The sequence below is a fragment of the Mesoplodon densirostris genome, chromosome 9, assembly GCF_025265405.1.
Source record: "Mesoplodon densirostris isolate mMesDen1 chromosome 9, mMesDen1 primary haplotype, whole genome shotgun sequence".
NCBI lineage: Eukaryota > Metazoa > Chordata > Mammalia > Artiodactyla > Ziphiidae > Mesoplodon > Mesoplodon densirostris.
This window is the reverse complement of record NC_082669.1, coordinates 37,432,960-37,458,724: the sequence shown is the minus strand read 5'-3', so window position 1 is coordinate 37,458,724 and position 25,765 is coordinate 37,432,960. Positions and strand designations below refer to the sequence as shown.

Below are 25,765 nucleotides of genomic sequence, written 5' to 3'. Positions count from 1 at the left end.
TTTGTAATTTCTGCAGTTGGATTGATCTTGGATGGCCTTGGCCTACAGTGGCTTGAAGCAGGATTTCGGTTCCTGGCCGGAGATTGAGGTCGGGCAGCGGCAGTGAGAGCGCTGAATCCTAGCCACCGGACCACCAGGGACCAGTGGCCGGTGACAAGGCCCTGGCCTGTCAGCTGTGTAGAAATGAATTTCCACATAGAGATGGAAAGTAGTGAAGCAAGTAAAGTGTTTATTAGGAGGAAAAAGAGTACAATGTATGTGGGTAGACACATGGGTGGGCTCAGAGAGAGAGTCATGCCCTCGTGGCAGTTTGAATCACTTTTATGGGGCATTTCTTCTGGGTTTCCTTTGGCCAGTCATCTTGCTTTGCCTGGTTCTGAGTCCATATTAGGTATATCTCAGGGTCCTCCCCTGTGTGCATGCACATCTCTTAGCCAAGGTGGATTCTAGCTAAGAGGCCTATGGGTATTGATATCACTATGGGGTGGTGCCCCCTCCTTTTTTGACCTCCAAGGAGCCTTTCTGCTCATGTGTAGTCAGGGAAATCTCCTTGACTTTGAGAATGAGGAATATATGGTCTTTCATCCTTTATCTGGGCAGGGCCCAGCCTCCTCTCATCCTGCTTTTATGGAGTTTCTGTCCACAGGGGAGAAACTGTTCAGCCTGGGGCCCATCTATCTCCTGCCTCAGGATGAGAAATTTCCCCTGGGAATCCTAAAAAATATTCAGAAGTCTCTCTTAGGTCAAAATAATAATGATGATGTAGGTGATAAATTTACTGAACCAAAACTCGGGTCCGCCTGTGTGCAGTAAAGCCAAGCCAGTCTGCTGACGCTGGGTTGTTGGAAGGGGAAGCACAGTGTTTATTGTAAGGAGCCATAGAAGGAGTCTGGGACAGCTAATACACAAAAAGCCTGTTTTCAGGGAGAAGTTTTTTTTTTTTTTTTTTTTTCTTTTTTAAGACATGGAGGAATTTTTTTTTTTTTTTTTTTGCGGTATGCGGGCCTCTCACTGTTGTGGCCTCCCCCGTCGCGGAGCACAGGCTCCGGACGCGCAGGCTCAGCGGCCATGGCTCACGGGCCCAGCCGCTCCGCGGCATATGGGATCCTCCCAGACCGGGGCACGAACCCGTATCCCCTGCATCGGCAGGCGGACTCTCAACCACTTGCGCCACCAGGGAGGCCCAGAGGAATTTTTTTAAAAATTACTTAATTAATTTTTGGTTGTGTTGGGTCGCCGTTGCAGTGTGCGGGCTTCTCATTGCTGTGGCTTCTCTTGTTGCAGAGCATGGGCTCTAGGCATGTGGGCTCAGTAGTTGTGGCTTGTGGGCCCTAGAGCGTGGGCTCAGTAGTTGTGGCACACGGGCTTAGTTGCTCCGCGGCATGTGGGATCTTCCCGGACCACGGCTGGAACCCCTGTCCCCTCCATTGACAGGTGGACTCTTAACCACTGTACCATCACGGAAGCCCAGGGAGAAGTTTTTATAGGCAAAATTTAGGGTGAGAGCTGTGTGGTGTGTGACTTTCTTCTGATTGGTTGGGGGTGAGGTAACAGGGTGGTCTTCCACGAATTTTGTGCTCAGACTGAAGTTACTGTCTTCCAACTGGGTGGGGACTTCAGTTCCTGAAGAAGAACTCAGAGGTGTGTTACGTTCATTCCTTGGGGAGGAACCAGAACCTTGCCCTATTACTGCACTATGGTTTCTTGACTGCTCTTTTGTTTCTGCATTCTCTCACTTCCCTAATTAGCAACTGTTTGAATATGTCCTTTGGAACTCAGGGAAGGTCTAGGAGGCTGAATGAAGCCTATTTCCTAAAAACAAGAAACGGGACACAGAAAGGATTTGTACCCAGGAGACCCACACAGGGTCTTGCTCTGTTTCAATAATGATTTTATTTTTGCCTTTAAAAACTCCAGTTGTTACTTGGGACATATTTGAAGTTTTATTTTTTTAAGTGATTAGTAGGAAATTAATATAGTGGCCTAGAAGTTAGGATTTAAAAGTTTTTGGATTTTAGACTATTTTGGTGGAGGAATAACTCTAATAAATAATCTGCTGGATGGTAGCCATCCAGTTCTCATTGACAGTGTAGGCCTTTTAGGCTTCTAGTTATTGTCTCCATCCTGATCTAGGTGGCCTTCCAGGAGCTGGACCAGTACTTGAAACACAAAGAAAAACTGGGGAGGTTCAAAGTGCATGTTCTATGCCATTTGCAACTTTGAACATTGCACAGAAAGGAGAGATATTGAACTTTCCCTTTTCTTTCTCCTTCCTAAAGATTGAGTCTAAGAATTATTTCTCTTTAAAAGCACTAAAGTACATTACCTTTAGTTGCTAAAGAATTCAGAAACTTCTTGTCTGCTTTTTTTCTGTACGAAACCACAGAAATATCTCTTAGAGAACAGAATAGTATATCCATGTTAATCCTAGGGACTGAAGTGGTCCCAGTGGAAATTGCTTTCTATTCAGTCCACCCCAACCCCTGCCTAGTAAATGCAGGGCCTAGTCCACCCTGGCAGGAATGACTTGTGTTCCAGCAGAGATCCCTTGTTTTCTCTCTCTCTAACCGCTTCCCCTTCAAAGTCATTATAGGTAGGCACAGGTAGGAATCCTGTGTCATACCTGATGAACTGACTTGTAACATTGAAATTAGTGGCCCTTCCTGTAGCTATCATTGCTGTTTAATGAAGCAATTTGCGATTTGGACAAACTTTGCTGCACACTGGAATAAAATAGGGCTCTTCAAAAAATACTGATGCGTGGCTCTGAGCTCCAGGCATTCTAATTTAATTGATATGGGGTGTGACCCAGCATCGGGATTAAAAAAAAAAAAACGCAACAAAACTCTCCAGGCGGTTTTAATGTGAAGCATTCCCTGAGAAGAGACCAAAGGCAGAATTGTATCCTTTTTGGAATTTTACTCACCTCTGCTGGGCTTGCTTGGAATTGCTTGTGGAAGTGAACCCTTAGGTAGAACAGTTTTCAGGTTGTCTTGTGTCACAGCAGAGAATCCTCATGGGCCATTGAACTGCTCAGCTCTTTGCAATAGGCTGGCTCTGGGCCATCTTTTCAATTTAGAGAAGGCTCCAGGCTCTCCTTTCTTCCTGGTAGCTCCCACACTCACTTTATTCCTTGGTGTCCTTTTGTAGTTCTCTAATATTGCATGGGGTTAATTGCTCCCAACTTCTCACCTCTTTGCTATTCCCAAAGTCAAACCCTTTTCATAGTAAATATTTTACTCATCTCCACAGAAAAACACATAAGGAACACAAGCAAGTTATTGATACAAAGCATGTAAATTTCTTACTGTAGAGTCCCTATAAAAGTTCCTGATTTCCTTCTGTGGTGGCCTGCTTTAATTTTGTTGAGGGCAGTGGTGAGCAGACACATTCCATATAGAGTCAAGCCTATGAAGACCTTTCATGAAAGCCTCTTTTCTGAATCTGATGGTACAGTTGGGTAATATACAATCAGTATAGAGCAATAAGGGGCTCTTTATTTAATGTTTGCAGGTTAGATCTTTGGGTCCCTCACACTGAGAAACACTAGGTTTAAACTAGGCCTCCTTGTTCCCTGGGATTTATTACTTTGGGGGCATGTCCTCCTCAGCTGTGCTTCTGCCTTGTCCACTACCAGTGTTTTCTCTCTGTGTCTGGTTTTGGTCCTGCCACTCACACGTTAAGCAAAGTTTGTGTTCATAATGGTGAGCAGCCTGTCATTCTTAATCTTGTACCTACTTGGAAGGATTTTACCTCTTACCGTCAGGCTCCCTGTTTGACTGTTTTCCTCCACTAGCCACCCCTGCTTCCTTACCCACGAATCTCCTGTTCTCTGCCTAATGCCATTTACAGTTTGGAGAGTTGTCACTTTTGTAGAGTTTTGTAAAACCTAGGAGTTCTAATAGGACTGGGTTTTAAGGACCCTTTTAAAGGAAAGGAGAGACCCTGAATGGAGATGGAGATTCCGAATTTGTGGACTTGTAGCCCTTGCCAAAGTTTGGGCAGGTGAAGTCAGTGGACCTGGCTAAAAATCTTAGGCAGGCTAACCACTCAAACGAAGCCTTAATTTAATCATCTCTAAAGTGGGAATAACAACAACATTTTTCTTTTGAGGTTATGCAAATACTAAATGAAGTAACCTTTGTGAAGTGCTTATTTCAGAGCTAGGCCCATGATAAGGACTCAGCACTCGTTCACCGCTGCAGTTTCTGCTTCTCCTGTTGTATTGCCATTGCTGTAAAAGAGGGGCAGTGGTTAAGAGCCTGAGCTTGGAATCCTCTTTCTCAACGGTATCTAGTTGTTGGACCTTGGGCAAGTTATTTAATGTCTCTTCGCTTCAGTGTTTTCACCTGTTGAAGTGAGAATATTAGTGTGGGATGTTGTGAAGATTAAATAAGTTAATTCATGTAAAGAGCTTAGAGCAGAGTCTGGTAAAGTAAGTGATTGTAGTAATGATTGTTGATGTTATTTAATTGAAGTATGCTCTGTCCTTCTGGCTTTCAGTCTCTCCCTTTTTGGTCTTGGATAGGTATAGTAACCTAGAGCTTTCTCAGCTGTCATTTTAACCTTCATTTGCCAAAATACCTTCAAGTCTATGTTCTCAGTTCTCTGGTGATGTCACTTTTCTGGCTTTGTTGCCATGCCACCTTTAGAACCCTGTTCTGACTGCTTCAGGACAGATTCCCAGTTGATTTTTACACTGGGTGCTGGGTCAGATAATCTAGCACTCAGGTCAAACTTGAAAAGACATAGGAGCCTGTAAAGATTTATAAAAGAATACATTTAACATACATGTATCAAATAATGTTTTAAAAATTTACTTGAGAATCCAGAATTTCTACTTTCTGAACTCAAATGTAAAAATCTTTGTAGAAAAAGATATTAGGTAATGTTTACCTTACTTTGCTAAGCAAAGTTTAGTAAAATCCAGTATTGATATTAATGGTTTTGTTTCCATGAGATCTGAGGGGATTTATCGTGTGCATGGTAACTAAACAAAAAAGCAGAAGTGGAAGAAAATTAGAAAATGAGTTAATTCCTAATTTTTAATACTGTTATTAGTTTACCATAGTAATTAATATACCCAGTTAGTGGTGTAGTCATGCTGGTAGTGAGGTTTGGCAGGATGTGTACACTTCATCAAGAGTAGATTGGTGTTCTTCAGACCTTGGAGCTCCAGGATTTATTAGATGCATGTCGGGGACTAGGTAGCCAGGTGGGGGAAAGTAAGAGTGGTCATTTTCTGAACAAGTATTGGCAGGGCAGGAGGTCCCCCACTTACACATACCTCAGCACACATGCATCTGCTAGAGAAGCTTTGATTGTATGTATTTTGTGTTTTGATATTTTGCATAAGATTATTGAGTAAATACTTTCTGTTTTATTTTTAAAAAGGTTTGAAAGCACCTATGCTGGAAAGCAAATTTCTAGGGCAAAACATGCTTTTCCTACTGCCTAACATATATGCTGGCTCATTAAATATGTGTTGAAAATGATTGAGTGCTTCACCCTTATTGATACTGTATTCATTTCTAGTCTTATTATTCTCAAACTAGACTTTTTTAGTTCACTGATTATACCCTATTAAGTGGATTAGAATTAGTATGTTTTATTTGACCATACTACTCTAGGAAGTTAAAAAGTTCTTAAGATTATTTTCATTAAGCTGTTAAATGCGCTTACTTTTTGACTCCAGGTATATTTCTTCCTAACGAATTTTACTCCATTAGATGTAATTGAAGAGTTTTCTTCACTGGACACTTTGGTGATTCATGCACATTGTTACTGTCCAGGTGTTTGAAGATTCCATGATTGTCATTACCTTTCTCTTTTTTAAAAAACTGAGTATAACCTTTCAATTTTTCCTTAAATTATAAAAATTATAAAATTTTATAAGTTACAAAAAATACCTGCATTATTTAAAATTTAGAATTGTAAATTTGGAAAGGTAAAAAAAAATTTCTACCTGTTTTAGCACATGTCATGACTGGTATAAACTTAAATGTGTGAACTTAGAAATTACAACTTATTTTTCAACTTAGATTGGATGCTTTTTAAGTTGATCTCATTGCCATTAGTAGTATTTTCTAGTGACATTTTCAAATACTGGCATTCTTATTTATATTGTGGGTTTTTTTTTTTAAAGTCAGACAACCTTTTTCATCTTCCAGTCTGTTTCACCTTTCCTTATTTCTTACTTTCATTTTGGCATCAACCTCTTTTTTCTTTTTTTTATTTTATTTTATTTTATTTTTTTCGGTATGCGGGCCTCTCACTGTTGTTGCCTCCCCCGTTGCGGAGCACAGGCTCCGGACGCGCAGGCTCCGGACGCGCAGGCTCAGCGGCCATGGCTCACGGGCCCAGCCGCTCCGCGGCATATGGGATCCTCCCAGACCGGGGCACGAACCCGTATCCCCTGCATCGGCAGGCGGACTCTCAACCACTTGCGCCACCAGGGAGGCCCTTGACTGCTCTTTTGTTTCTGCATTCTCTCACTTCCCTAATTAGCAACTGTTTGAATATGTCCTTTGGAACTCAGGGAAGGTCTAGGAGGCTGAATGAAGCCTATTTCCTAAAAACAAGAAACGGGACACAGAAAGGATTTGTACCCAGGAGACCCACACAGGGTCTTGCTCTGTTTCAATAATGATTTTATTTTTGCCTTTAAAAACTCCAGTTGTTACTTGGGACATATTTGAAGTTTTATTTTTTTAAGTGATTAGTAGGAAATTAATATAGTGGCCTAGAAGTTAGGATTTAAAAGTTTTTGGATTTTAGACTATTTTGGTGGAGGAAGAACTTTAATAAATAATCTGCTGGATGGTAGCCATAAGTTCTCATTGACAGTGTAGGCCTTTTAGGCTTCTAGTTATTGTCTCCATCCTGATCTAGGTGGCCTTCCAGGAGCTGGACCAGTACTTGAAACACAAAGAAAAACTGGGGAGGTTCAAAGTGCATGTTCTATGCCATTTGCAACTTTGAACATTGCACAGAAAGGAGAGATATTGAACTTTCCCTTTTCTTTCTCCTTCCTAAAGATTGAGTCTAAGAATTATTTCTCTTTAAAAGCACTAAAGTACATTACCTTTAGTTGCTAAAGAATTCAAAAACTTCTTGTCTGCTTGTTTTCTGTACGAAACCACAGAAATATCTCTTAGAGAACAGAATAGTATATCCATGTTAATCCTAGGGACTGAAGTGGTCCCAGTGGAAATTGCTTTCTATTCAGTCCACCCCAACCCCTGCCTAGTAAATGCAGGGCCTAGCCCACCCTGGCAGGAATGACTTGTGTTCCAACAGAGATCCCTTGTTTTCTCTCTCTCTAACTGCTTCCCCTTCAAAGTCATTATAGGTAGGCACAGGTAGGAATCCTGTGTCATACCTGATGAACTGACTTGTAACATTGAAATTAGTGGCCCTTCCTGTAGCTATCATTGCTGTTTAATGAAGCAATTTGCGATTTGGACAAACTTTGCTGCACACTGGAATAAAATAGGGCTCTTCAAAAAATACTGATGCGTGGCTCTGAGCTCCAGGCATTCTAATTTAATTGATATGGGGTGTGACCCAGCATCGGGATTAAAAAAAAAAACGCAACAAAACTCTCCAGGCGGTTTTAATGTGAAGCATTTCCTGAGAAGAGACCAAAGGCAGAATTGTATCCTTTTTGGAATTTTACTCACCTCTACTGGGCTTGCTTGGAATTGCTTGTGGAAGTGAACCCTTAGGTAGAACAGTTTTCAGGTTGTCTTGTGTCACAGCAGAGAATCCTCATGGGCCATTGAACTGCTCAGCTCTTTGCAATAGGCTGGCTCTGGGCCATCTTTTCAATTTAGAGAAGGCTCCAGGCTCTCCTTTCTTCCTGGTAGCTCCCACACTCACTTTATTCCTTGGTGTCCTTTTGTAGTTCTCTAATATTGCATGGGGTTAATTGCTCCCAACTTCTCACCTCTTTGCTATTCCCAAAGTCAAACCCTTTTCATAGTAAGTATTTTACTCATCTCCAGAGAAAAACACATAAGGAACACAAGCAAGTTATTGATACAAAGCATGTAAATTTCTTACTGTAGAGTCCCTATAAAAGTTCCTGACTTCCTTCTGCGGTGGCCTGCTTTAATTTTGTTGAGGGCAGTGGTGAGCAGACACATTCCATATAGGGTCAAGCCTATGAAGACCTTTCATGAAAGCCTCTTTTCTGAATCTGATGGTACAGTTGGGTAATATACAATCAGTATAGAGCAATAAGGGGCTCTTTATTTAATGTTTGCAGGTTAGATCTTTGGGTCCCTCACACTGAGAAACACTAGGTTTAAACTATGCCTCCTTGTTCCCTGGGATTTATTACTTTGGGGGCATGTCCTCCTCAGCTGTGCTTCTGCCTTGTCCACTACCAGTGTTTTCTCTCTGTGTCTGGTTTTGGTCCTGCCACTCACACGTTAAGCAAAGTTTGTGTTCATAATGGTGAGCAGCCTGTCATTCTTAATCTTGTACCTACTTGGAAGGATTTTACCTCTTACCGTCAGGCTCCCTGTTTGACTGTTTTCCTCCACTAGCCACCCCTGCTTCCTTACCCACGAATCTCCTGTTCTCTGCCTAATGCCATTTACAGTTTGGAGAGTTGTCACTTTTGTAGAGTTTTGTAAAACCTAGGAGTTCTAATAGGACTGGGTTTTAAGGACCCTTTTAAAGGAAAGGAGAGACCCTGAATGGAGATGGAGATTCCGAATTTGTGGACTTGTAGCCCTTGCCAAAGTTTGGGCAGGTGAAGTCAGTGGACCTGGCCAAAAATCTTAGGCAGGCTAACCACTCAAACGAAGCCTTAATTTAATCATCTCTAAAGTGGGAATAACAACAACATTTTTCTTTTGAGGTTATGCAAATACTAAATGAAGTAACCTTTGTGAAGTGCTTATTTCAGAGCTAGGCCCATGATAAGGACTCAGCACTCGTTCACCGCTGCAGTTTCTGCTTCTCCTGTTGTATTGCCATTGCCGTAAAAGAGGGGCAGTGGTTAAGAGCCTGAGCTTTGAATCCTCTTTCTCAACGGTATCTAGTTGTTGGACCTTGGGCAAGTTATTTAATGTCTCTTCGCTTCAGTGTTTTCACCTGTTGAAGTGAGAATATTAGTGTGGGATGTTGTGAAGATTAAATAAGTTAATTCATGTAAAGAGCTTAGAGCAGAGTCTGGTAAAGTAAGTGATTGTAGTAATGATTGTTGATGTTATTTAATTGAAGTATGCTCTGTCCTTCTGGCTTTCAGTCTCTCCCTTTTTGGTCTTGGATAGGTATAGTAACCTAGAGCTTTCTCAGCTGTCATTTTAACCTTCATTTGCCAAAATACCTTCAAGTCTATGTTCTCAGTTCTCTGGTGATGTCACTTTTCTGGCTTTGTTGCCATGCCACCTTTAGAACCCTGTTCTGACTGCTTCAGGACAGATTCCCAGTTGATTTTTACACTGGGTGCTGGGTCAGATAACCTAGCACTCAGGTCAAACTTGAAAAGACATAGGAGCCTGTAAAGATTTATAAAAGAATACATTTAACATACATGTATCAAATAATGTTTTAAAAATTTACTTGAGAATCCAGAATTTCTACTTTCTGAACTCAAATGTAAAAATCTTTGTAGAAAAAGATATTAGGTAATGTTTACCTTACTTTGCTAAGCAAAGTTTAGTAAAATCCAGTATTGATATTAATGGTTTTGTTTCCATGAGATCTGAGGGGATTTATCGTGTGCATGGTAACTAAAGAAAAAAGCAGAAGTGGAAGAAAATTAGAAAATGAGTTAATTCCTAATTTTTAATACTGTTATTAGTTTACCATAGTAATTAATATACCCAGTTAGTGGTGTAGTCATGCTGGTAGTGAGGTTTGGCAGGATGTGTACACTTCATCAAGAGTAGATTGGTGTTCTTCAGACCTTGGAGCTCCAGGATTTATTAGATGCATGTCGGGGACTAGGTAACCGGGTGGGGGAAAGTAAGAGTGGTCATTTTCTGAACAAGTATTGGCAGGGCAGGAGGTCCCCCACTTACACATACCTCAGCACACATGCATCTGCTAGAGAAGCTTTGATTGTATGTATTTTGTGTTTTGATATTTTGCATAAGATTATTGAGTAAATACTTTCTGTTTTATTTTTAAAAAGGTTTGAAAGCACCTATGCTGGAAAGCAAATTTCTAGGGCAAAACATGCTTTTCCTACTGCCTAACATATATGCTGGCTCATTAAATATGTGTTGAAAATGATTGAGTGCTTCACCCTTATTGATACTGTATTCATTTCTAGTCTTATTATTCTCAAACTAGACTTTTTTAGTTCACTGATTATACCCTATTAAGTGGGTTAGAATTAGTATGTTTTATTTGACCATACTACTCTAGGAAGTTAAAAAGTTCTTAAGATTATTTTCATTAAGCTGTTAAATGCGCTTACTTTTTGACTCCAGGTATATTTCTTCCTAACGAATTTTACTCCATTAGACGTAATTGAAGAGTTTTCTTCACTGGACACTTTGGTGATTCATGCACATTGTTACTGTCCAGGTGTTTGAAGATTCCATGATTGTCATTACCTTTCTCTTTTTTAAAAAACTGAGTATAACCTTTCAATTTTTCCTTAAATTATAAAAATTATAAAATTTTATAAGTTACAAAAAATACCTGCATTATTTAAAATTTAGAATTGTAAATTTGGAAAGGTAAAAAAAAATTTCTACCTGTTTTAGCACATGTCATGTCTGGTATAAACTTAAAAGTGTGAACTTAGAAATTACAACTTATTTTTCAACTTAGATTGGATGCTTTTTAAGTTGATCTCATTGCCATTAGTAGTATTTTCTAGTGACATTTTCAAATACTGGCATTCTTATTTATATTGTGGGTTTTTTTTTTTTAAGTCAGACAACCTTTTTCATCTTCCAGTCTGTTTCACCTTTCCTTATTTCTTACTTTCATTTTGGCATCAACCTCTTTTTTCTTTTTAAAGGAGGAGGAGGAGGAATTGCTTTTACACATTTAGGTTGGTGACCTGTATTTGAATGGGCTGAGATCTGCTATAAATCTTATATATCCATAGTTTTAGTTACAAATGATAAGAAGTCATTCAAAGAATTTTGTGACCATGGTGGCATTTCTTTCAGGTAGTTTTAATGAATTGACATTTATTTCTAGTTTAAATTGTTGAAGAGCTGTGTAAATGGAGCTGATAAAAGACCCAGAAGTTTATTTAATGGTAGAGAAAGTTATCAAAGAAGATGATACAGTTCCAAATAAAAACTGTTTATAGAATCTCTTCTTATCTATCATTGTCTGTTCTGTTACTGATGTAGGTTAAGACTAATCACCTTTTTTCTTCTCAATTTTACAGAGTTAATTGAGAGTTGGAGGCAACCTTGCTGAAGATGAAGAATATACATTAGAGGAGGAGATTTTTTTCTTTCTTTCACAAGTCTTGATTGTGTTTGGTGGCTTGCCTCTAGTTACCATTTTTCAATTGAGTCTGTTTGCTTCATCAGAAATGATTTTTACAATCTCAAGAAAAAATATGTCCCAGAAATTGAGTTTACTGTTGCTTATATTTGGACTCATTTGGGGATTGATGTTACTGCACTATACTTTTCAACAACCAAGACATCAAAGCAGTGTCAAGTTACGTGAACAAATACTAGATTTAAGCAAAAGATACGTTAAAGCTCTAGCAGAGGAAAATAAGAACACAGTGGATGTCGAGAATGGCGCTTCTATGGCAGGATATGGTAAGATAATGGTAGAATATTCCTAGTTTTCTCCTCTTCATCCTGTCCCCATTTAAAGATAGTCATGGAAACCCAACTCACTACTTCATGCACAGGTGTTCTCAAAGTAATTTTATCTTGACTTTTTATTATGAAAGATTTCAAATGTACTGAAAAATAGAAACACGATAAATACCCATATATCCATCACTTAGATTTTAACTCTTGCAATATTTGTTTTCTCCAATTTTGGGAGAATATTTAAATTAAAAATTATGACATTTCACTGCTAGATATTTCCATATGTATCTCTAAAATAATGACTTTTTTCTACATAATCAGTATTTTTATTGATGTTTCATTGTGTAGATATGATTGAATCATTAGCCACTTGGTTGAACTCAATTTCCCCGTCTCCCCTGCCTCCCCCAGCTGAAAAGCCGTAACCCTCTAATCGCAGGGTTGGTCCTTCTGACATGGAGAACCCCCATTCTGAGTTATCTCAGCACAGCCTATCTAGGGGCCCAGCATGAAAAGCAAAGACAATCAGTCAGTAACTTACAGGCATTTAGAGGCTACCTCCCAGGAACCTGGGACAAAGGCCAGTCAAATTCTTTATTACATAGTATCAGTGTCTGTTTTTTTGGTATATATTAGTATATTTAGGTCTTTTCTCTTGAGCTGGTCAGATTCTCTAGAGAAGGACTTCCAGTCTCTTTCAGGATGTATATGCCTCCAAGTGTGTGGGATCTGAATGGGAGGAAAGGGGTGGGGGAGGAGGGGTAGCCTCAGCACTCACTATGTGAATTTCACTTAGTCCCCCAGTTTTCAGTTTGGTGCCCAGGCCCTTAAATGTTTTACTGGTTTCCAAAAACACATCTCAGATTTTCTGCAATGGTGGAGAGGCTGTTGTTTAGCTTGGAGTAGTAAAGACAGTTTAGAAATCAAATTGCTTTATAGATAAATTTTCACCCAGTCCTTCTGTTTTTGGTCCCCTTTTCACCCTGTTTTCATTGGTACCTGGTGCAGCTATTTCTGGGCCTTTTAGGGTTGGGTTTCTGTGGAGAAAAATGAATTGCTGTTTGATTTTTCTTATTTTTTCAATTTCTTTTTGGTTTCTCTTTTAATATCCAACTTTTTCAGGTCTGCTAAATCAGTTAACACTCATCCATATGCTTTCCAGCTTCTGGAGTTCTGTTGCTGTTGTCTTCTCTCTTGCTGTCTTTGTTTTGGCCCCATGTATTTATGCTTTTAAAAAAAAAGAGAAAAAAACACCTTTACTATTTTGGTAGGGTAGCCACAGTCAGCAGAGGTTAAGTACCTTGGTTGAGTTTACCATCTTTATCTGGGAATGCCCAAGACACTTTCTGTTTTTTCTTCTCCCACTTATGATGGTGTCTTTGAGGTGATGAGGGTTAGTCTGCATTGGCTTTTTTTTTTTTTTTTTTTGTGGTACGCGGGCCTCTCACTGCTGTGGCCTCTCCCGTTGCGGAGCACAGGCTCTGGACGCACAGGCTCAGCAGCCATGGCTCACGGGCCCAGCCGCTCCGCGGCATGTGGGATCTTCCCGGACCGGGGCACGAACCCGTGTCCCCTGCATCGGCAGGCGGACTCTCAACCACTGCGCCACCAGGGAAGCCCCTGCATTGGCTCTTGAGGATCAAATATCGCTGACTAGAGATGAAGGAGTTGGTGTAAACGGAGATGGAGGTACTTGTGGCAGATACACATGTAGATGATGTATTGTTTTGCATTCTGCTTAGTCCAAGGACACTGGTAGAAACAATGAAGAAGCAATTCTTTTGGGACAAGAGAAATACTTGGGAAAAAATTCTTTCCGCTTGAACAAAATAACTGTGATATTTTAAAAGGTAGCTGTTCTATGCTGCCCAGCTGTGTATAACAACTCAGTTTTAAAAGCAAAATGAGACTCATATACACATGGTATTCTATAAACTGTATTTTAAAATTTAATGTATGGTGGAGATATTTCAATATCAATGAATATATGCCTGCATCATTTAATGGCCACATGGTATTTAACCAATTCTCTGAAATGTTTTTTGCTTATTTCTGATTATAAGAAAATTATTATAAGCATTCAAATGTTATAGAAATGTACAACATAGATAAGTAAAAGTAGAGCAGAGAGAGAGAATGTCAGTTAATTTGGCATATATTGGGGATAGCACACTTTTTCTTATAGGGCTAAATAGTAAATATTTTTAGCTTTGTGGGTCATGTGGTCTCCTTTTCAATAAATGAATGTGGCTATGTTCCAGTAAAACTTTTTTTTTTTTTTTTCTTTTTGCGGTATGTGGGCCTCTCACTGTTGTGGCCTCTCCCGTTGCGGAGCACAGGCTCCGGATGCGCAGGCCCAGCGGCCATGGCTCACGGGCCCAGCCGCTCCGCGGCATATGGGATCCTCCCAGACCGGGGCACGAACCCGTATCCCCTGCATCGGCAGGCGGACTCTTAACCACTGCGCCACCAGGGAGGCCCCAGTAAAACTTTTTTACAAAGATAGGCAGCCAACCAGCCGTAGTTTGCAGACACATTGTTCATCAAGCACATTGTTTTACTTTGAAAATGGGATTGTACTATATATACTAGTTTGCAGCTTATTTGTTTTCACTTAATTGTTGTAGATATCTTTCCATGTTATTACAGATAGGTCTGTCTCATCTTTTTAATGACTTAACGTTGTTTCATTTTATAAATATTCCTTTTTTTCTGCTTATCCTGTAGTAACGGATAATTTATTGCTAACCTGGTGTGCTGGATTTAGTGCTGTGATATATGTGTGTCTTTATAAATGAAGTATATGTGTGGGCATTTTATGTTTGTGTGAATGTTTCAGAAGGATAGATTTCCTCAAGGTGGAATTTTTTGGCTGAAGGTATGCGTGTTAAATTTAATACACACTTGTCAGATTGCCCTCCAGGGTGGCTCTACCGGCCTACTACCATTCTCCCAGCAGAGTGAAAGTACTGGTTTCTTTCTTTCTAATAGATTTATTTATTTATTTATTTATTTTTGGCTGCATTGGGTCTTCATTGCTGCACTCGGGCTTTCTCTAGTTGTGGCGAATGGGGGCTACCCTTTGCTGCGATGCGCAGGCTTCTCATTGCAGTGGCTTCTCTTGTTGGGGAGCTCGGGCTCTAGCTGCGCGGGCTTCAGTAGTTGTGTCTCGCGGGCTCTAGAGTGTATGCTCAGTAGTTGTGGTGCACGGGCTTAGTTGCTCCGCAGCATGTGGGATCTTCCTGGACCAGGGCTCAAACCTGTGTCCCCTGCATTGGCAGGCGGATTCTTAACCACTGCACCACCAGGGAAGTCCGAAAGTGCCAGTTTCTCCCCAGTATACCCATTCTATTTAATTTTAAATGGCTTCTCATTGTTTGCTTTTGCATTTCTTTGTTTACAGGAGAGGTTGAAAGACTTTCTTGTTTGTTGGCTATTTGTATTTCTTGTACGTGAGAATGAATTGTTTGTATCCTTTGTCAATTTTTCTGCTGGGAAATTTTGTAATTGACTGATTTTTTATAAAGATATTCATGCTGTCAGTATACGTAGCAAATGTTTTTCCTCTGATTTTTCAGTTGTCTAACAACTTGGTATATTGTTTTTAAAAATCTGTGGTAAAACATGTACATCATTTTTTATGGTTTAGTTGTATGCTTAAAATGTTTCTTCCAAAACTTACATTCTAATACATTACTTTTTTTTTTTTTTTAACATTTATGTCTGTAATATAGTTGAGATTTCTGATGGAAGCAGTAAGAGATGCAGGGTCTTTTTTCCAAACTAGGTAGCCAGTTATTTCAGTTTCATTACTTAAATTCTATCCTTTCCTCCATTAATTTGGAATGACAATAAGATGTGAATTTCATGAGTTCTGGAGAACTTGAACTTTCAGCCATCTATAAAAACCATTTCTTTCGTTGCTACTATACAAAAAGGCTAGTCCCTCAAAAATATTTTTTGAATGGTCTTCCCTTGAGCTATTTAACCTGATTTTCCTAGTTGGTAAAATAAACATAAGCTAATATATATTTTTAAATGCTAGTTTACAATGAATTGTTACTATTGCAAAGGCCATGAACAAATCAATTCAACTCTAAAGATTACTGTCTGTAAATCTTGAGCAGTAACTTGTGCTTTCTCTTTAAGATAACATTTCTAACTGTCATGTCTTATTCTCAGCATTCTTAGTTTTCCCTAAGAAAAGAAGATTTTTGTTTCTTCCCATGTAACATCTCTTTTGGATTCTGGGGTTTGTCTAGAACAATGAATTGGGGGTTCTTGTTCTGATGCCCAGTGACTGTTATAGAACACGTTGCAGTTGACACGTGGTTTCCTACACCTGAATGTACAGCAACACCAGTCTTTTAACACCTCAGGCTTTCCCATCTGAAGTCTGATCCTGCTTTCTTTTAAGAGTTTTGGTTTTACTATCTACTGTGGTTGCTGAACACTTAAAAAAAAAAAGTGGACTCCAAAAATATTTTCAGAGAATTGGAGAGCAGTTCAGTATTAATATTTAAATGCTTTCTGAAAATTAAGAAATGCTACCAGACACAGATAAAAACAGAACAAAATAAAACAAATACCCCAACAGAAGGCTTTTCTCTGTAGCCAAAGAAGGGGCAGCCTAGCAAGACAAAAAACTTTTAGACAGGAAACTGTTCTCGTCCAGCCAGACACCGCAGAAAAAATTTGGTGACTGCACCACCAACCACATGATCAAAGGCTAAGTGAGGAGCATAGACTTCCTCCTTGTGAGGCTATAATGAGGCATCCAAACTCCCCCCACACCACATGGTACCAGTGGAGACAACATGGGGAGCCAGGACTTCTACCCTCTCATGGCAGTAATGAGGTGCTCATCTTCCTCCCTCTGGGGCTGATGTCAGAGGAATCCTAGTGGAGAGTCAGGACTTTCACCATGGCCTAGTGGTAAACAGCAATCCCCGTCACAATGTCAGTGAAGAGTACATGGGCACCTGGAACTCCCACTTCCATCTAGCAGTGATGAGGAGCTCACAGGTAACAGTGGAGGCCAAGTGGGAACCTAGACTTTTGCCTCCACCTGGTAGTAACAAGGTGACAGCCCTCTGCCCTGCCACAGTGGTATCAGAGAAAACTACCTAAAATAGGAAGTTTAAATGAGATCTGGACTTTCATAACAAAATATATAAATGTCCAGGTTTTAAGTATAAATCACTTGTCATACCAAGTACCAGGAAAATCTCAAACTGAATGAAAAAAGACAACCAGTGACAAATGTTATCTGAAAAAGGTTTTTAAGCAGTTGGCATTAAAAGTGCTTCAATGAGGAGTTAATTAACACAAAGCAAGTGAAAGAACAGAAAGCATCAACAAAGAAATAGAAAGTCTCAGCAGATAAATAGAGCATATAAAGGAAAACCAAATGGAAAATTTTGAGCTGAAAACTACAATGATTGAAATAAAATGTGTGAGTCAGCAGATTGACTCAAAAGCAGGAAGGAGAGGACAGAGGAAAGAATCAGTGAACTGGAAGGTAGAATAATGTAATTATACAATCTGAACAACAGAGGGAAAATAGACTTAAAAAAAAAATCCCAGCGCTTTAGGGACCTGTGGGATTATAACAAAAGATTTAACATTTGTGTTGTCAGAGTTTTGGAAGGAGAAGAGAATGAGGGCAGAGCTGGAAAATACTCAAAAAAATAATGACTACCAACTTCCCAAATTTTGCAAGAGACATAGACCTCAGATTCAGGAAGCTGAGTGAACCCCAAGTATGATAAGTTCAAAAAAGTCAATGCCAATATACATTGTAATTAAGCTTCTGAAAACTTAAAAGGGCATCTGGAAAAGAAAATTTTTTTAAAGCACCTAGAGGGACTTCCCTGGTAGTCCAGTGGTTAGGAATCCGCCTGCCAATGCAGGGGACACAGGTTCCAGCCCTGGTCTGGGAAGATCCCACATGCCGTGGAGCAACTAAGCCCATGTGCCACAATTACTGAGCCTGTGCTCTAGAGCCCGCAAGCCACAACTACTGAAGCCCTCGCGCCTAGAGCCCGTGCTTCGCAACAAGAGAAGCCACCGCAGTGAGAAGCCTGTGCATGGCAACAAAGACCCAATGCAGCCAAAAATAAAAATAAATAAACTTATTTTTTTAAAAAAGCACCTAGAGAAAAATGACACTTTACTTACAGTGACAAAACAATTCAAATGACAGTGGATTTCTCATCAGAAACCATCAAGACCAGAAATAGGTGGCATATTTTGTTTTAAGTGCTTAAAGAAAAGAGCTATCATTCCAGAATTCTATACCCAGTGAAAATATCCTTTAGGAATTAAGGGAAATCAAAGATATTTCTTAGATGAAGGAAAAAAATTGTCACCAGCAGCCCTACCCTAAGAGAAGGCTAAAGGAAGTTCTCTCAACAGAAAAGAAATGATAAAAAGGAGGAACCTTGGAACAATCAGGAAGGAAAGAACACAGTAAATAAAAATAAGGGTAGGTCAATAGGTTCCTTTTCTTCTTGAGTTTTCTAAATTATGATGGTTGAAGCAAAAATTATAACATTGCCTGATGTGATTCTAAATGTATGTAGAAGAAATATTTAAGGCAGTATCTTATAAATGGAGTAGGGTAAAAGGATGGTGTATTAGAGTTTTTGATAGAAACAGAGCAGGGAGAGGGAGAGATGGACTTTAAGAAACTGGCTTATGCTGTTATGGGCCTGGGAAGTCTAAGATCTGCAGGGCAGCCTGAAAATTCTGGCAAGAGCTGGTGTTCCGGTCCTGAGTCTGAAGGCAGTCAGCCTGGGGGCAGAATTCTTTCCTGTTCCAGGAACCTTAGTCTTTTTTTTTAAGGTCTTCAGCTTATTAGATGAAGTCCACCCACATTATGGTAAATAATCTGCTTTACTGAAAGTCTACTGGTTTAAATGCTAATCACATCTAAAAACTACCTTCACAGCAACATCTAGACTGGTAGATTTGTCTAGGTACCATAGCCTAGCCAAGCTGACCCAAAATGAACCATCACAGATGGTAAAGAGACGTAAAGCTCACTCAAATTGGTAAAATGACTGTGGCACATTATGTATGTGATGTAATATCTAGAACAACAACTAAAACTATACAAAGAGAGACATTTAAAAACCCTACAGAAAAATAAGAATTCTAAAAAATATTCAAATAACCCATAGGAAGGCAGGAAAAAGAAAACAAGGAAGTGAAAAACAGAGTCAACAAAACAAGGACTTAAGTCCTAATATATCAAAATTACATTAATTATAAATGTTCTAAATACGCTAGTTAGAGGACATTGGCAGACTGAATTAAAAAACATGACCTAAGTATGTGCTGTCTACAAGAAAGTCACTTCAAATTTAATGATATTGGCTGGCTGAAAGTAAAATGATGGGAAAAGATATGCAAACATTTATCAAAGGAAAGCAGGAGTGGCTGCATTAATAACAGATAAAATAGACATCAAAGAAAACTACCAGAGTCAGAGAATTATATAATCATAAAAAGGTCAGCCCACCCAGAAAAAATAACAATCCTAAATGTATCTACAAAAATGATAGAACTGAAAGTAAAAATAGATAAATCCGCAATTATAGTTGAGAATTTAAACACTCCTTGCTCAGGAACTGATAAAACTAGACAGAAAGTCTGCAAAGATATAGAAGATCTGAAGAACATAATCTAATCAGTGGAATCTTAGTTACATACACAGAAGCTCCATCAGCAACAGGAGGATATACATGTTTTTTTAACAGTCCATGGAACATTCACCAAAATAGGTACCCTGGGCCATAAAACAAATCTCAACAAATTTAAAAGAATTGAAATCATAAAGAGTGTATTCTGTGACTGCAGTGAACTCAAACTAGAAATTAATAACAGAGTGATAGTAGGAAAATCTCCAAATAATTAGAAATTAAATAACACACTTCTAAATAATCTGTAAGTTAAAGAGAAAGTCTCAAGGGAAATTTGAAAAAATGCACTGATCTAAATGAAAACACAACATAAAAATTGTGGAACACAGCTTAAGCATGCTGAGAGGGAAGTTTACTTTAGAAAAGTACATACCTTAGAAAAGAATGCATACTTTAGAAAAGAGGAAAAGTCTTAAATCCATAATCTAAGCTCCCACCTCAAGAACCTAGGTTCTTGAGCAAAACAAACCCAGATCAAAGCAGAAGGAAGGAAATGATCAAGATAAGAACAGACATAAATGAAATTGAAAGAAGAACAGAAAATCAGTGTAACAGCTTTTCTTTTGAAAGGTGGGGAAAAAAAACTGACAGACTTCTAGCAACACTGACCAAAAATAAGTTGCCAATATCAGGAATGAAAAAGTGAGTGTCACTGCAGAACCTGCAGACATCAAAAGCATAATAAGAGACTATTATGAACAGCTATACACGTAAACACTATAACTTATATGAAAGGGGTCAGTTTCTCAAAACCCACAAACTAGCACACTCATCCAGTATGGAATAGATAATTTGAATAGCCATATACAGGCATACCTCAGAGATACTCGGTTCCAGACCGCCACAATAAAGCAAGTCACTCGAAGTTTTTGGTTTCCCAGCGCATGTAAAAGTTATGTTTACACTATAGTTTATTAAATGTGAAATAGCATTATGTCTAAAAAACCAAATGTAGTCATAATTTTTTTTTTTAACCAGTGGAGGGTCTTGCCTTGATGTCCGTGGCTGCTGAAGGGTGGGGAGGCTGTGGTAGTTTCTTAACATAAGACAGCAATGAAGTTTGCCACATCACTAGACTCTTTGACAAATGATTTCTCTGTAGCATGCAATGCTGTTTGATGCAATGCTCTTTGATAGTGTTTTACCCACCACAGAACTTCTTTCAGTATTAGAGTAACTCCTCAAAGCCTGCTGCTGCTTCTTCAACTAAGATTATGTAATATTCTAAGTCCTTTTTTTGTCATTTCAACAGTCTTCACAGCATGTTCACCCAGAGCAGACTCCATGTCAGGAAACCACTTTTTTTGCTCATCCATAACAAGTAACTCCTCATTCATTAAAGTTTTTTTTTTAATCATGAGATTGCATGATTCAGTTACATCTTCAGTCTCCACTTCTAAATCTAGTTCTCTTGCTGTTTCTACCACATCTGCACATCTGATCGCAGATCACCATAACAAATACAATAATAATCAAAAAGTTTAAATATTGCAAGAATTACCAAAATGTGACACAGAGACATGAAGAGAGCAGATGCTGTTGGAAAAATGACACCGATAGACTTACTTGGCACAGGGTTGCCACAAACTGTCAATTTGTAAAAAATGCAATATTTGTAAAGTGGAATAAAGCGAGATATGTCTGTAACTGTTATAGTTCAAGAACTTACAAAAAAGAAATCTTCAGGCCCAGATGGTTTCACTGGAGAATTCTATCAGAAATTTTAATAGGGGACATCCCTGGTGGCACAGTGGTTAAGGATCCGCCTGCCAATGCAGGGGACACGGGTTTGATCCCTGGTCTGGGAAGATCCCACATGCCACAGAGCAACTAAGCCCGTGTGCCACAACTATTGAGCCTGTGCTGTATGGCCCATGGGCCACAACTACTGAGACCATGTGCCACAACTACTGAAGCCCATGCACTCTAGGGCCCATATGCCGCAACTACTGAAGCTTGTGCGCCTAGCGCCCGTGTTCTGCAACAAGAGAAACCACTGCAATGAGAAGCCTGTGCACCGCAACAAAGAGTAGCCCCCACTCGCCATAATTAGAGAAAGCCTGCACACAGCAATGAAGACCCAACGCAGCCAAAAATAAGTTAAAAAAATTTGTTTAAATTTCATTACAAAAATTTTTAATAGGAATTAGTATAAATACTACACAGTCATTTTCAGAAAATAGAAGGGGAGGGAAGACTTCCCTTGTTAAATTATGAAGCTAGTACTATCTTTATACCAAAACCAAAGACAGTATAGTTAATTAAAAACTACAGACCAATACCCCTCATGAATATAGATGTGTAGATCCTTAGGAAAAACTTAGCAAATGGAATTCAACAACACATATAAAGAATTAAGATGAGCCCTGAACCAAAATGGCAGAGTAGAAGGATGTGCTCTCACTCCCTCTTGCGAGAACACCAGAATCACAACTAGCTGCTGGACAATCATCGAAAGGAAGATACTGGAACTCACCAAAAAAGATACCCCACATCCAAAGACAAAGGAGAAGCCACAATGAGATGGTAGGAGGGGCACAATCACAGTAAAATCAAATCCCATAACTGCTGGGTGGGTGATTCACAAACTGGAGAACACTCATACCACAGAAGTCCACCCACTGGAGTGAATGTTCTGAGCCCCACGTCAGGCTTCCCAACCAGGGGGTCTGGCAACGGGAGGAGGAATTCCTAGAGAATTAGACTTTGAAGGCTAGTGGGATTTGATTTCAGGACTTTTACAGGACTGGAGGAAACAGAGACTCCACTCTTGGAGGGCACACACAAAGTAGTGTGTGCATTGGGACCCAGGGGAAGGAGCAGCGACCCCAGGGGAGACTGAACCAGACCCACCTGCTAGTGTTGGAGGGTCTCCTGCAGAGGTGGTGGTGGTGGTGGGGGCTGTGGCTCACTGTGGGGACAAGGACACTGGCAGCAGAAGTTCTGGGAAGTACTCCTTGGCGTGAGCACTCCCAGAGTCCACCATTAGCCCCACCAAAGAGCCCAGGTAGGCTCCAGTGTTGGGTTGTCTCAAGCTAAACAACCAACAAGGAGGAAACACAGCCCCACGCATCAGCAGTCAAGCAGATTAAAGTTTTACTGAGCTCTGCCCACCAGAACAACAGTCAGCTCTACTCACCACCAGTCCCTCCCATCAGAAAACTTGCACAAGCCTCTTAGATAGCCTCATCCACCAGAGGGCAGACAGCAGAAGCAAGAGGAACTACAATCCTCCAGCGTGTGGAACAAACACCACATTCACAGAAAGACGAAAAGGCAGAGGGCTATGTACCAGATGAAGGAACAAGATAAAACCCCAGAAAAACAACTAAATGAAGTGCAGGTAGGCAACCTTCCAGAAAAAGAATTCAGAATAATGATGGTGAAGATGATCCAGGACCTCAGAAAATGAATGGAGGCAAAGATTGAGAAGATGCAAGAAATGTTTAACAAAGACTTAGAAGAATTAAAGAACAAACAGATGAACAATACAATAACTGAAATGAAGACTATACTAGAAGGAATCAATAGCAGAATAACTGAGGCAGAAGAACAGATAAGTGACCTGGAAGACAGAATGATGGAATTCACTGCTGCAGAACAGAATAAAGAAAAAAAGAATCAAAAGGAATGAAGACAGCCTAAGAGACCTCTGGGACAACGTTAAACGCAACAACATTCACATTATAGGGATCCCAGAAGGAGAAGAGAGACAGAAAGGACCCGAGAAAATATTTGAAGAGATTATAGTTGAAAACTTCCCTAACGTGGGAAAGGAAATAGCCACCCAAGTCCAGGAAGCGCAGAGAGTCCCATACAGGATAAACCCAAGGAGAAACATGCCGAGACACATAGTAATCAAATTGGCAAAATTTAAAGACAAAAATTATTGAAAGCAGCAAGGGAAAAATGACAACATACAAGGGAACTCCCATAAGGTTAACAGCTGAGTTCTCAGCAGAAACTCTACAAGCCAGAAGGGAGTGGCATGATATACTTAAAGTGATGAAAGGGAACAACCTACAGGCAAGATGACTATACCCAGCAAAGATCTCATTCAGATTCAACAGAGAAATCAAAAGCTTTATAGACAAGCAAAAGCTAAGAGAATTCACCACCACCACACCAGCTCTACAATAAATGCTAAAGGAAATTCTGTAAGTGGGAAATACAAGAGAAGAAAAGGACCTACAAAAACAAACCCAAAACAATTAAGAAAATGGTCATAGGAACATACATATCGATAATTACCTTAAACGTGAATGGATTAAATGCTCCAACCGAAAGACACAGGCTTGCTGAATGGATACAAAAACAAGACCCATATATATGCTGTTTACAAGAGACCCACTTCAGACCTAGGGACACATACAGACTGAAAGTGAGGGGATGGAAAAAGATATTGGAAATCAAAAGAAAGCTGGAATAGCAATACTCATATCAGATAAAATAAACTTTAAAGAATGTTATAAGAGACAAGGAAGGCCACTACATAATGATAAAGGGATCAATCCAAGAAGAAGATATAACAATTATAAATATATATGCACCCAACATAAGAGCACCTCAATACATAAGGCAACTGCTACCAGCTATATAAGGGGAAATCAACAGTAACACAATAATAGTGGGGGACTTTAACACCTCACTTACACCAATGGACAGATCATGCAAAATGAAAATAAATAAGGAAACAGAAGCTTTAAATGACACAATAGACCAGCTAGATTTAATAGATATTTATAGGACATCCATCCAAAAACAGATTACACTTTCTTCTCCAGTGCGCATGGAACATTTTCCAGGATGGATCACATCTTGGGTCACAAATCAAGCGTCAGTAAATTTAAGAAAATTGAAATCATATCAAGCATCTTTTCTGACCACAAAGCTATGAGATTAGAAATGAATTACAGGAAAAAAAAAACATAAGAAACATGAACACATGGAGGCTAAACAATACGTTACTAAATAACCAAGAGATCACTGAAGAAATCGAAGAGGAAATAAAAAAATGCCTAGAGACAAATGATAATGAAAACAGGACAATCCAAAACCTATAGGATGCAGCAAAAGCAGTTATAAGAGGGAAGTTTATAGCTATACAAGCCTATCTCAAGAAACAAGAAAAATCTCAAACAATCTAACCTTACACCTAAAGGAACTAGGGGAAGAAGAACAAACAAAACCCAAAGTTAGCAGAAGGAAATAAATCATAAAGAACAGCAGAAATAAATAGCAACAAAGAAAATAATAGCAAAGATGAATAAAACTAAAAGCTGGTTCTTTGAGAATATAAACAAAATTGATAACCCATTAGCCAGATTCATCAAGAAAAAGAGGGAGAGCACTCAAATCAATAAAATTAGAAATGAAAAAGAAGTTACAACAGACACAGCAGAAATACAAACCATCCTAAGAGACTACTACAAGTAACTCTATGCCAATAAAATGGATAACCTGGAAGAAATGGACAAATTCATAGAAAGGTATAACCTACCAAGACTGAACCACGAAGAAATAGAAAATATGAACAGACCAATCACAAGTAATGAAATTGAAACTGTGATTAAAAATCTTCCAGCAAACAAAAGTCCAGGACTAGATGGCTTCACAGGTGAATTCTATCAAACGTGTAGAGAAGACCTAACACCCATCCTTCTCAAACTCTTCCAAAAAATTGCAGAGAAAGGAACACTCCCAAACTCATTCTATGAGGCCACCATCGCCCTGATACCAAAACCAAAGATACCACAAAAAAAGAAAATTACAGACTAATATCATGAATGAATTCTGATGAATATGGATGCCAAAGTCCTCGACACAATACTAGCAAACGGAATCCAACAACACATTAAAAGGATCATACACCATGATCAAATGGGATTTATCCCAGGGATGCAAGGATTCTTCAATATATGCAAATGAACCAATGTGATACACCATATTAACAAACAAGAATAAAAACCATACGATCATCTCAATAGATGCAGAAAAAGCTTTTGACAAAATTCAACACCCATTTATGATAAAAACTCTCCAGAAAGTGGGCATAGAGGGAACCTACCTCAACATAATAAAGGCCATATACGACAAACCCACAGCAAACATCATTTTCAATGGTGAAAAACTGAAAGCATTTCCTCTAAGATCAGGAACAAGACAAGGATGTCCACTCTCACCACTATTATTCAACATAGTTTTGGAAGTCCTAGCCACAGCAATCAGAGAAGAAAAAGAAATAAAAGGGATACAAATTGGAAAAGAAGCAAAACTGTCACTCTCTGCAGATGACATGAT

General features: G+C 39.3%; 1 protein-coding gene across 1 annotated transcript in view; it reads left to right on the top strand.

Moving 5' to 3' along the window:
- The window catches only part of CCDC126 (coiled-coil domain containing 126), a 50,896-nt gene that overhangs the window by 13,747 nt on the left and 11,384 nt on the right, over positions 1–25,765 (top strand). The window contains exon 2 of the mRNA XM_060108464.1: positions 11,372–11,759. Coding sequence (XP_059964447.1) covers positions 11,522–11,759 — 238 coding nt within the window. The 5' untranslated portion in view covers positions 11,372–11,521. The remainder of the gene's footprint in view (positions 1–11,371; positions 11,760–25,765) is intronic.